The following is a 12,942-nucleotide window of genomic DNA, read 5'->3' as shown; positions in this document are numbered from 1 at the left end:
GTGTACTTGTATAATGATTTATGTGTGTTTCTAAGGATGCACATGCTATCTCCCTCAGTAGAGAACACTGTCCTTTTAACATACTCTGCTTTCCTAAGTATGAAGCATAATACTGTTTTTCTAAGTATACCCCAAAATGCAGATACACAGGATGTCAGTATCTAAGTGTGATTTCCTGTTGCAACAACAAACTCTTTACCAAAAGGTCCCTTGTATTGTCAGTATCCACATTTCCCTTAACACAAGGTGTATTTAATATCTCAAATTTTAAATCAAATTATAATTCCTATCAACATTTCCCAACAACCTTCACACATGATACTGATAGTAGCCTATTCTCATAATACTGCTGGCACAAGTCTACCAGTCCTAAAGTTTTCATTTTGTTCCTCTTCTCATTATAAGCAGAGACAAGACTACAACTACATTTCAAGCAACATCATATGTATCTATACACCCTTGGGGGATCTCTCCACACAACATCCTTCTGTACACCCTCTTTGTTCCCATCTCTTATGTGCATTTCTACAACCCATAACTCCTCTTTACTCCCACACCTTCAAAATCACATAAACATATTTAAATCGAATTCTTTGAGACTCTAAAAGGACACTAAGAATTACACACACCCTCATTCTAATAGATTTAGTATGACGAATACAATGAATTTCCATACATTGAATAAAATTAGAACACTATGTCAATAGACAAATGTATAACTCTTGAACAGGATAAAAGATTAAGACTGTGGAGGTGAGAAAAGGAAGCTGTTCAAGATTCATTAGCTCCTGAGTAAAGCCAGAGAGAGCATGTCTGCTAGAATTGCATACAGCTCACTGAGGATGGTAACTTGGAAGGCATCTTTCCAGATGGCAGTCCACGTTTGACTGGCAGAGGGTTTTGTATGTTCAGTTGATGGTGACATTACACAGACCGGGAACTCTTCATACAGCAACATTATCTTTATGGCTGTTTTGTTCTTTAGTGTTTCATAGCAACTTCATGTCATGCAGGACAATATAATGTACAGTTTTTGAGCTCTCACATTGTTCTTCAAAGATTTCCTGTGGAAATGAAAGTAAACTAGAGAATTTAGTTTTAGTGTGTACTATTTTGACCCATCCAATTATAATCATTTTTATTACCGCTCAAACTCTGATTTACGAAAGGCAGACGTGCGATTAACAGGCTGTAATAAATTCCTCACCCCTCTTTGGTTCCGCACTCTTGAGTTTCTCCCGCTGTATCTGACCTCATGCTTTACGCAGTGCAGTCGTCGAGTTGATAATCCGTGTCAGTAATCTCTTTTAATAATTTATTTCAGAAAGACAGATCAAACACACCATTTCCCCTGACGTGGAGTACAGACCGGTAGGTCATTCTATTGTTATGTTAATTAGCCATATGGATAACTTTTTTCACTCGCTGGCTAGCTAGTTGCTTGCTGGCTAGCTAGCGTTAATGTAATTTAAGTTCTGTCGGAGTTTCATTCGCACACATTTGATTGTTAACGATAGCTTGGCGAGAGTGACATTTATACTTCAGTTTTCATACGAGCCTTGATTTGGTAGCTTGTCGAATGTTTTTATCCTGACACTCCAGTTTTGTTTCTTGGCTATTGGCTAGCCACTTTCGTTTTGCTAAACCAGTTGGAAGAAAATATTGCTGACGCGTTAGCCAGACAGGCCAGTGACCACATTCAAGTTGTTGCTGACATATTCTTCAATTTTAGCACATTGCGCTCTGTTCCTGCCGTGATTAATTATTATATCTACATTACATTAAGGATTTGTATGTTCTTCTATCTCGCAAATATAGATCGAGTCCTGTAGTTGAGTTATATTTGACTTTTTATCAGCACACCTTGGTGACGCCAGTCAATCAGCTACATCACCTTTCACATGCTCGTGCATCATCAACAAAGACGAATGGTGAGACTGATAGTCGGCTTCATTTTCAAGTCTTGTGTTGGTAAGAATGGATTTGGCAATATATTTGTATGGTCAAACTGTGTGAAATATGATATTGTGAAACATTGCACCGTTAAACGTGAGCAGGAGTCTATTTTATGAAATTGATTGGGATCAATGTCAATTGTCAATCGAGCATGGCAAAATGAGATTGAGTCTTGACTCAAATGGGTGCTGTAAAGTCAAACTGACAGATGTAGTGTGGTATAGCAGCTAGATAATGCATTATCTCGATATTATAAAAAAAAAAACATAGCTGAAATCTGCTTCTGTCCCTTGCAGCCCCGTATTTGCAGTGACTGGTGTTGTTGAGCCACCTTGTGGTGTTTGCACAGTGTCTCCCCCCCTGCCTCCCTCTCTGTTTCTCCATCTACTCTGTCGCTTTTTTTCTCTCACTCTTTCTCGGTTGTTAGGGTGTTTGACACCTGAGGTCTGCCACTATGCAGCCTGGAGGAGCACACAATGGTAGGCAATGGGTTATCAGCTCTTTATTCATCCTCATTCATCCATTCAGCATCCTCTCTTTCTTCCTTTCATTGTCATTCATTCATTCTCTCATCCTCATGTAGCTGTGTGTGGCCAGAGCCTGCTGTCCAACTCCCTTAGGGTGTATCTGAACAACAAGAACAGACTGCAGCCCATAATCGGTCAGGAACAACTGTGTTTTTGTAAATTATGCATCTGTGTTTTAGACCAATGTGTGTACTTTAGACCTGTGTGTACTTCACGTATGTGTGTGTTTTTAGGTCTGGGCTGTGTGACAGAGTGTGTGACACTCGGCAGGGACTCTGAGGCGGTGTACCTGTGTGAGGTGTGTGTGTGTCGTCTCAGTAAGGCTGATGTCAGGAGCCACATCATGGGGAGTCTCCACCGATACAACTACATTGTGAGTGTGGGATGTGTGTTAAACCACACCTCTTTACACCAGGGTTTCTCAATCCTGGTCCCAGGGACACAAAGGGGTGCATTTGTTTTGTGCCCTAAAATTAACACACCACATTCTTATCAAAGGCTTGATGAGTATTTTTAAAATCTGGTGTTTTAGTGCTAGGACAAAAACAAAAATGCGCATCCCGTTGGGGAATGCGAAACACTGCTCTACACAATCACTGACCTACAACTAGCCTAATACAGCTGCATGTATACCTCTTGTGTGTTTCCTCTCTCCTGTGGCTGTCGTTGTATAGAAAGTCCATCACCCTCACTTTGTGTCAGAGTGGAAGCAGAGTCCTCCTGACCTGTCCAAGCTGGCCCGGCCTCTTATGGAGATGGCTCAAATACTAGAGAAGAGAGAAGGAACCGGGGACGTACAGGTATGTGTGTGTCTGTGCATGCTGGGGTGATGTGTGTGTGTGTGTGTGTGTGCGTGCAAATCTCCTCTGTCCTGTCTTTCTGTTAGGTGCTGAAGTTGGATGCTGCCATGTATGACGATATGACAACACACAGCGAGAGTGGTGGTCAGTCCATATTCTCTCTTCTCCTTCATCCATCAGTTGTTCTTCTTTGTACCAGTCGGAGTCACTCACAGCCCCCCCCCGGATCTCTCTCGTTCTCTCTCGCTCTCTCTCTCTCGCTAGCTCTCATCCTCTTGCATGCCATCAGGACTGGGAGGGAGCAGAGAGATCTTCAGAGCCAATCAGTGAAGCAATCAGTCCAGTCGGAGTATCTTACCATCCAGTCACAGAGAACCGTGATATCGCCTCGGAGGCTCTCCGCCCAACCAGAGAGGCCTGTTGTCCAGCTTGACAACCGAACCGTCCTATGGAGGAGTCCGACCACCCAGAGTCGGGACTCATCTAGCCAATCGGAGAAGTCCCCTGTGTTGCAGCAGGGTGTCTTTATCCAATCACGGCTTAGTTCTTTGGAGGAGGAGGAGTTTCTCCATGGAAGCAAGCCACTGGTTGGTGAGTGTATGACCTCATGGGATGATGCGCCAACTTTGTTAATGGGTGGTTAAAGACATTGGGTACCACTGTGTTGGAAATAACCTTTTGACAGTTAGTTTAAAGCCCCAATGCAGCTGTTTTCATCCCCATGTCAAATAATTTTTGGATAACAATTAAGTACCTTCCTGTGATTTTGTTTTCAATCAAAATTGGAAAAAATATACAAAAATAGCTTCTTGGCAAGAGCAATTTCTCAAGCAAGAGCAGTCATTTTGCTAGGACTGTCTGGGAGTGGTCTAAGTGGGGGAGGGGGAAAAAAACAAAAACTAGCTGTTATTGGCAGACTGGTTTGGAACTCTTATTGGTCTATTAACTAATTTACCGGATGGTGATGTCACCAGGCAGGCCAAAACTACATTCTACCAAAACAGGCTGAAATGACAGGCGGTCTTTTCAAACAGCTCTTGCACTAAAAGGGCATTATCATAATTTTCACAGTAGTATTCCAACTCCTAGTGTGGAAATGTACATAAAACGCAGGAAAGTCACATTTTTGACAGCACTGGCCCTTTAATTCATTTTTGAATGATTTACGTCCCCTGAATCATTCCCTGCTACACACATTGTGTGTAGAAAAATGTATCTAACTTTTTACTAACATTTATCACTCCTCTTCTTTGTGAGTGTCTTTCTCTCTCTCGTTGCCTCTTTCTCTCTCCCTCGCTCTCTTCGTCTCCTTTTGTCTCTCACTTAAGGTGCTTCACTGAAGCGTCCTGCCTCATCATGGCAGGATGACCCCTCTCTTTCCCCGACCCCAAACGTCACAGCTGGAAGTCAGACGTCTCTGGGCGGGCCTGAGGGGAAGGGGGCGGGACTGCAGGGGGTTCCTGCAAAGCTGATTCGCTGTGAGCCGGTGTTCAAGGTCAGTCTATCTATGACGGACGGCCCCTGGCTGTTGGAGAGGAACTCCTTCAGCCTGGAAACCTCCCCCTCCTCCCTCAGACATGCCTCACCCCTTCACTCCCCCACCGTAGATGCCTCACTCCAACCCTCTCCCGCTCCCTCACGTTTGCTTGGCCAGCCGGGAAACTCAGTTGCCGCAAGACTCGGAAACACACATGAAAATACACACACTCCAGGACTGAGACACACTCCGGGACATGCACACACTTCGACTATGAGACTGAGCCCAGCCATACCTGATCAGCAGCTGACTATGGGAGACGAGGACACAGAGAAAGACCGTCTGTATCTCGGAGGGGAACAGAGGTTCACCGACTATGCTTTGTACGATGGCAGAGAGAAAAACACAACTGACCTGGTTTACCTCAGGAGAGAGCAGGACCGAACTGACCATCTGTATTCAGAAAATAACCGACTCACTGACACAAAGTTCCATGTCCGAGTGCGGCAGAACAACCGACAAGGCAGTATTTACCCCGGTCTGGCCTGTGCCAGAGACATCACTGACACAACGTCTGTTGCCGGGCCGATTCTCTTCACTACCGGCCGTCTCTTGAAGGAGAGCTTGACAGACACTCCTCTAATGGAAGAAGAACAGGAGGAGGAGAGGGGGAATGAGTGTCATTCTGGGGCACAGAGGCTTGCAGAGGATGACAGGACAACTGACAGTCTGTACTCTACTAGAGAGAGGATAACAGACAGTGGATTTTCCACAGGAAGCAGGTCAACTGACAAAATGTACCAAACAGGAGAACGATCAACTGACAATCAGTCTTTTACAACAGAAGTGACAACTGACTGTTGGTATGCTACAGGAGAGGAGCTAACTGACCGTCAGTTGATGGAGGAAGAGGAGCGATGCAGAGCTGAAATTCAGAATGGAGTTGGGCTCATCGTGGAGGTCATGGTGGAGGAGGGGGAGAGAGAGGAAGGAAAGGATGGAGAGAGGGAGGAGAACTCAGACTTTTACCACCAACAGTATTTGCAAGGCCAGCCTCCACAACGGCACCAGGCGCAGGGGTTCACAGGAACTCATCGGGGCGCCGTAGGGCTTCATATGGTTGACACAGCAGATCTCAGACATGACATAGCCCTTCATAGAGATCAGGCAGGGCCAGCCCTTCACCGAGAAGAGATGAGCAGTCGTATGGGTGACATGGCAGCCATGCAGCAGGTGCAGTTATGTGAGGCTGAGTACAGAGAAGCATGGGCCTATGGAGGCACACAGCTGACCCCTGACACCTATAGATCAGTTCCGCAGGAGTATGAGACTGACCCTGGCTCCTACCTGTCATTCCCAGAGGGCCACAGAATAAACTGCGACCCCTACCAAGTGGTTTCTGATTGGTTTAGAACCACCCCTGGCCCGCACTTTGTTCACTCTAACCCTGACGAGTTTACACCCCAGGTCCTCCTGTACCCCCACAATACAATGCCCCAGGGTATTGGACCCAATCCCCACTCTGGTCCCTTCCCCATGAAGATGAGGGGTGTGCAGTCACAGGAGTACAGAAGGCTTCCCAGCCCCCCATTTGTTATGGTGTCTAGACCCTGCCTCCCTCAGTCCTTCTTTCCAGGACATGAAGGCTTTCTGTCCCCCCAGCACGGCCCAGCCTTACCTCCCAGCCCTCCCCACTACAGAGGAGCCTACTTGGGCCACAGCCCTGCCCAGAGTCCCTGGGCAGCTCCAGGACCAGGACCTCCCTGGGTCTAATTACCACACACATACATAAATCCACCAGGATAGTTATTTGTGGCACTTTAGGCACTGTTTTAAATGGACAGGTATTTTGTGTGTTTTATACACTCTAGGTTCTATTGTTTTTATAGCTGTCTTAAACCAACAGTATCCCATCCATTGTATAAGTGCTGATTTTAGGTACTTCCCCTGTATGATGTCATGAAATCTCATTGACAACTGTCAACGATTCAACTCACCGGTTCAATTCTGTTACCAATTCAGATTTATACAAGACTTGTTTGTTTTAAGTTGTTTGTCTTCTGCCGTCGAATCAAGATGGAGCTGAGATGGATAAATAGACAACATGTTGAACACTGGCTAAATTTTATAATATTATGAACTCAGTTTGTGAAACGCTGCTTCAGCGACCAATTAGAGACATTATGAAGAAGGGAAATCTATTTTTCAACAACAAATATTTTGGTTAATGCAAAAAAAAATCTAAACGTAAATATAACCTAAGGTTTATTTTACACAATAAGGGGGATCAATTAGGGGTTCAACATTGACCTTTTCAGAACTGTCTAGAAGGAGGTGCTGTATTAGTTTTCAGTTCGACCAGCTGAGGAAAGCAGAGCTGAATAAGTTGTTTAAAATGAGGTTCAGAAACACAACACTTGTTAAAATAAACAGTTTTATTTTTAAATGTTTTTCATACTTGCCATGTGTGCTTCCCTCATGAAGTTGGGTTTATTTCAGTGTGACAACAGCTTTGGCCAGTGTTATACTTTGGTTCACACACCTTTTACATTGGCTTAACTGAGTAGATTTGATTCCATTTGTTGAATTATTAGTGTTGATTTGAAGATTATTCCCCAAAAATGTTTATGTGCAGCAGGTATGACAGACTTGGATTTGCCTCTTCCTATAGGCAGACTGCGCTGCCCTTTTTCTTTTTCAAGGAACTGTCGGGTCTCAACTCACTTCTGAAAAGTAGAATACACCAGGTGCAATTTTGACATTTTGTTGTTTATCAGTAGTTTCCCACTTATGACAGTTGCTCAATAAGCCCATGTCAGCAAAACATTTTAAGATGGCTAGGTAAGGTAGTTGAGCCAGGGGCCCTGACCTCCAGGGGGGCCTCCATTGATTTTTTTGTGTGTAATTTTGTCACTCTCTTTTACAGACTATATATATATATATATATATATATATATATATATATATTTTTGTGTGTGTAGATATATATGTGGATTTGGCTATTTCAGCCACACCTGTTGCTGACCGGTGTTTAAAATCGAGCACACAGCCATTCAATCTCCATAGACAAACATTCGCAGTAGAATGGCCTTACTGAAGAGCTCAGTTACTTTCAACGGGGCACTGTCATAGGGTTCCACATTCTCCAACAAGTCAGTTTGTCTAGAGCTACTCGGTCAATTGTAATTGCTGTTATTGTGAAGTGGAAACATCTTGGAGAAACAACAGCTCTGCTGCGAAGTGGTAGGCCTCACAAGCTCACAGAACGAGACCGCCGAGTGCTGTAGTGAGTGTTGCAACAGGGGACAGACAATCTTTACGCTCTACAGAGTTCCAAACTGCCTCTAGAAGGAATGTCTGCACAAACTGTTTGGCGGGAGCGTCATGAAAGGGGTTTCCATGGCCAAGCAGCCGCACGCACACAAGCCTAAGATCACCATGTGCAATACCAAGCGTCGTCTGGAGTGGTGTAAAGCTCGCCGCAATTGGACTCTGGAGCATTGAAAAGGCGTTTTTCTGGAGTGGTGATGCGTGATTCACCATCTGGCAGTCCGATGGACGAATCTGGGTTTGGTGGATGACAGGAGAACGCTACCTGCCCCAATGCTTAGTATCAAGTTTGGTGGTGGGGGAATAATGGCCTGGGGCTGTTTTTTACATGGTTCGGGCTAGGCCCCTTAGTTCCAGTGAAGGGAAACCTTAACACTTCAGCATACAATGACATTCTAGATGATCATGTGTTTCCAACTTTGTGGCAACAGTTTGGGGAAGGTCCTTTCCTGTTTGAACATGACAATGCCCCTGTGCACAAAGCAAGGTCCATACAGAAATGGTTTGGAAGAACTTGATTGGCCTGCACGGAGCCCTGACCTCAACCCCATCGAACACCTTCGCCAGACCTAATCACCCAACTGGTAGCAAGTCTCCGCAGCAATGTTCCAACATCTAGTGGAATGCCTTCCCAGAAGAGTGGAGGCTGTTATAGCAGCAAAGGGGGGACCAACTCCATATTAATACCCCTGATTTTGGAATGAGATGTTTGACGAGCATACTTTTGGTCATATAGTGTATCATATGAACATGGCATAAGTCATGACAAAATGTGTAACTGAAACATGTCCTCTCCACCTCATGGTGGACTGTGTAGAATTCCAGGATATTACCTTTGAAACGGCAAGATGTTCTCCACCTGAGGAGAAGGGGGTGGGGGGGTTCTAAAAGGCTAGAAGCAGCACTGGAAAGGCTACTCAGCAAGTGGCATTGAACTTTATTTTTTTGGTCAGTTTTGTCTCCCCCACTGCCCAATGTCAATTTGTGGGCATGTTAAAACTTTTCAAGCAGGTCTATAATATGGTTAATGTAGCACAGCTGGAGTCAAGTCATTTTTTAACCAGTTTTTCCATTGAGTCACTTAATGCTGTATTCAAGCGTCTCATACTGTAGTTTATTTTTTTATTTGCTGCTGTATTTGAGTACATTATGGCCTTCAGGCTAATAAAGTCACAGTATCCATTGATCTCCTGCTCCAGTCATCTAATGCAGTGGCTCCCAATGTATTATTTTTTACCAAAGACAAACCAAATCTTACATGAAGTCATTGTCATTCTGTAGTTACGCCTGTTTTTTGATCTTATGAATTTCTGACCTTGGAAAACCCTTAGATGGTTGGGAAACAAAACACTGATCTACTAATATCTTCCAGAACATTATCCAGCTGTCATGTGAAGGCTTGAGAAGGAAGTACTGTACACACCTCAACGTTGCAACATAATCTACTTTATTGAATCTGGTTGTTCTCAGTAATATTATTTACATATTGAAATAGTGCAAACAAGTAAGGAAGCCAGATAAATGAGACAGTCCTCTAGCAAACAAGTAAGGAAGCCAGATAAATGAGACAGTCCTCTAGCAAACAAGTAAGGAAGCCAGATAAATGAGACAGTCCTCCAGCAAACAAGTAAGGAAGCCAGATAAATGAGACAGTCCTCTAGCAAACAAGTAAGGAAGCCAGATAAATGAGACAGTCCTCCAGCAAACAAGTAAGGAAGCCAGATAAATGAGACAGTCCTCCAGCAAACAAGCAAGGAAGTCAGATAAATGACAGTCCTCTAGCAAACAAGTAAGGAAGCCAGATAAATGAGACAGTCCTCCAGCAAACAAGCAAGGAAGTCAGATAAATGACAGTCCTCTAGCAAACAAGTAAGGAAGCCAGATAAATGAGACAGTCCTCTAGCAAACAAGTAAGGAAGCCTGATAAATGAGACAGTCCTCTAGCAAACAAGTAAGGAAGCCAGATAAATGAGACAGTCCTCTAGCAAACAAGTAAGGAAGCCAGATAAATGAGACAGTCCTCTAGCAAACAAGTAAGGAAGCCAGATAAATGAGACATCCTCTAGCAAACAAGTAAGGAAGCCAGATAAATGAGACATCCTCTAGCAAACAAGTAAGGAAGCCAGATAAATGAGACGGTCCTCTAGCAAACAAGGAAGCTAGATAAATGAGACAGTCCACTAGGTGTCATCCTATTACAAGTTCACTGAACGTGTGTGGAAGACACTGCATTTCCAGTCACGAAAACACAGCAAACTATCAAACCTTTGAAGTCAACATTTACTATTTTCATATGTATTACCTTAACCTTGTTACCTTGTTTGGTAAAGAAATTAAATACAAACACTATTTCGCAGCGCGCTCAAACGCAATAAACTCAAAAGTAATGCGATTGGACAGTTTTGTCAGAGCCTCAGAGAGTAACCAATAATATGGCTCTCATCAGAAACGCTGTGAATTAAAGGTGAAACAGGGTCAGGAAATATAAATATAATAATCATTGCTCTTCACCCATCCTGTTCCCTTATCATATGTTGCAATTCTAAGTAGAAGCATATGCTTGTCATAACAGCATTGATGGTTGCTAAAGTTAAAGTTCATGAACAGTCAAAATCATGTTTTTCATGAAATTGGATGAAACCAGATTAAAGTGTGATGACCAAAGTATGCCATGCCAAACACTTGGATTAAGGAGGCGGGATTATTAAGGGGATAGGATGACATCACCCTAACGCTTATTTTAATGCACCAATGGCAGCATGATATTCGCTTAATTTAAATAAGTACCACCTTGTAACCAACATTGCAGTGTTTGCGGAGGGGTCGTGGTTTATATAGCTTCATAGCCACTCTACTGGTGCCAAAATTTGACCGTGTCGGCAAATATAATTAAATGTTTACACTATTCATCTATGACAACGATTTTTATATCATTAACCAGGTTTCCATCCAAACGTGTTTTGTGAGTAAAGCACGTCAGATAAAAAACATTTATGACAGGCCTGGTAAATAGACAGTTTGACCAAGTGGGGTCTTTTTATATCGATAAAATGTATTATGCAATAATGTCAGACGCTTTTATGCGCAAATATTGATATAATAACCATATCGAAGTACTTTTAGAGTCACGCGATGACATGTGTGGTTCTGCCACTATGACTTGTCAGGTAAGCATGCAGTTTATTAGGCTACAGATGAAATAAATTGTGATGAACTTCACAGGGTGGTGAAAATTCAAGGGAATGAGCTTGATGCTCCTTTCCAATAAATATTGAGTGTCTTATTCTGGTGACATGATCATCAATGCATGGCTACCCTTTGACAAATACAAATTGTTTTGCTCTTGTCCATAATAATCTAATCATGTAGGCTAGGGATAATCAACTAGATTCAGCCGTGGGCCAATTTTTTTCTTGAGAGGATGGTCGGGCGCCGGAACATAATTACAAATAATTTGTAGAATACAAATTGACCTCAAGAAGCCCAAACAAATATGTTTGACTAAAACAATTTCAAACCTTGCTGACATTTGTATACGATCACATTGTGGGAATAATTGAAGGAGAGAAAAAGTAATTTCAAATTTTGAGCAGACAGGGCTTAGATTAAGCCAGGAGTAGGCCTTAATGTGTACCAGTTAAACTAGGACATTTTATGTAGCTTTCATGAACGTGGCTTAAATTTGGCTTAGTTAGTCAGAGACTATGGAGTCCTGGAGTAAGGTAAGTAAGCCTAAATGAGAAAACTAATCAGGCTTAACCCAGGTGAAGTATGAGCACATGCTGTTGGTCTAATGGTGCTCATAAAAACCCAGAATGGAATAGAAAACACCATTAATGGTGTGAATCTTGCGACAAAACAATGGCAGAGGGAGGTGCAGGTAATTTGTTTTGGTAGCTGAAGGAATTATTGGATTTCCTTACCCAATTATAACCACTGGATTATTTCTATGGTCATAAAACCCTGTATGAATATGGTTTAGTTTATTTACCAAAGTAATTGATTACTTTCTGCAAGTTATTCACCTCTGAAACTAAGTATGTGACAACACTAGATAGCCAGCTAGCTCAAAAACTATCTTGTCGAACGTACATGGAAACTTCCATGACCAGAACCAAAAGGAAAGAAATGGAGAGATCGTCAGATGGACAATTAACCACAAAAGAAGGTATGATTTTGGGTATTCCTCTTCAGAATGTAACTGGGGGGAAATACTGCAATGGGTGATGAAAATGTGGTAAACTCACAACTTGCGCCCCTCCAGTCCCCAGCTCAGGCCGTTAACCTATGACCCCGGCACTCCAGTCAAGCCCCAGGGGAAAAAGATGAGGCCAAGAGGGTATTTCACTTCTTGAGATGCAAAACAATATTTTACTGCTGTTGACAGCAAAGATGGATGAAAGGGCAAATGGCTTAGAGGTCATGGTTAGGGAGAATACGATAAATTGAGACCATTAAAAAATCTGACTTTATCTTTGGAGAAGTGAAAACCCTCAAAAGTGACATGAAGAAAGTGGAAGTTATCTGCCAGGAAAATGAAAAGGTGGCTGAACTCGAGCAAAAGGTGAATGAGGTGGAGAGATACCAGCGCAGGTGGAACCTGAGGCTCCATGGAATTCCAGAGCAGGTGGGTAAGAACATCAAATGCAGAGTTGTTGACATCTGTGGAGTTGTCATTCCCAAATCAAAGGCCAAACTTCAGGAAAATGTAGACATCGTCCATCGTTTGGGAAGACTCAAGGATCAAGACAAGAGACCGAGGACAACCATCATCCGGTTCAACAACAGATCTACATGGGATCTTCTCTGGAGGCAAGCAAAGAATTCCTCATCAAGCAAAAATTGAGGTTCA

General features: G+C 43.1%; 1 protein-coding gene and 1 long non-coding RNA gene across 11 annotated transcripts; one reads left to right on the top strand and one right to left on the bottom strand.

Annotated features, from left to right (window-relative positions):
- Positions 1 to 226: 226 nt before the first annotated feature.
- Positions 227 to 1,294, bottom strand: LOC135551952 (uncharacterized). Its single transcript, XR_010457394.1, has 2 exons — positions 1,208 to 1,294; positions 227 to 1,064 (listed from the first exon to the last, which is right to left on the bottom strand). It is a non-coding gene; the product is annotated as an uncharacterized LOC135551952 (long non-coding RNA).
- si:ch211-199g17.2 (uncharacterized) lies at positions 1,283 to 7,210 on the top strand. Of its 10 annotated transcripts, none has more exons than XM_064983249.1 (6): positions 1,283 to 1,371; positions 2,384 to 2,435; positions 2,540 to 2,856; positions 3,158 to 3,283; positions 3,370 to 3,874; positions 4,612 to 7,210. In XM_064983249.1, the coding sequence occupies exons 2-6, from the start codon at positions 2,411 to 2,413 to the stop codon at positions 6,531 to 6,533; spliced, it is 2,895 nt and encodes a 964-aa protein (XP_064839321.1). In that variant the 5' UTR covers positions 1,283 to 1,371; positions 2,384 to 2,410; the 3' UTR covers positions 6,534 to 7,210. The 10 variants fall into 10 exon arrangements, with proteins under 10 accessions (XP_064839321.1, XP_064839317.1, XP_064839324.1 ...); XM_064983248.1 differs by lacking the exon at positions 1,283 to 1,371 and adding an exon at positions 1,846 to 1,931; XM_064983247.1 differs by lacking the exon at positions 1,283 to 1,371 and adding an exon at positions 1,884 to 1,971.
- Positions 7,211 to 12,942: the final 5,732 nt, after the last annotated feature.

Source organism: Oncorhynchus masou, chromosome 13 (genome assembly GCF_036934945.1).
Source record: "Oncorhynchus masou masou isolate Uvic2021 chromosome 13, UVic_Omas_1.1, whole genome shotgun sequence".
In the NCBI taxonomy this organism is placed as follows: domain Eukaryota; kingdom Metazoa; phylum Chordata; class Actinopteri; order Salmoniformes; family Salmonidae; genus Oncorhynchus; species Oncorhynchus masou.
Note: the sequence above shows the minus strand (reverse complement) of the source record. Positions and strands in the feature narration are given on the sequence as shown.

What these genes read in the sequence shown, in the direction of transcription:
- si:ch211-199g17.2 (XM_064983245.1), top strand. Translation starts at nt 2,443, where the DNA reads ATGGGTTATCAGCTCTTTATTCATCCTCATTCATCCATTCAGCATCCT. An exon ending in TCCACCGATACAACTACATT is followed by an intron (nt 2,857 to 3,157) that starts GTGAGTGTGGGA and finishes GTCGTTGTATAG; the next exon opens with AAAGTCCATCACCCTCACTT. An exon ending in TGGAAGCAAGCCACTGGTTG is followed by an intron (nt 3,875 to 4,611) that starts GTGAGTGTATGA and finishes CTCTCACTTAAG; the next exon opens with GTGCTTCACTGAAGCGTCCT.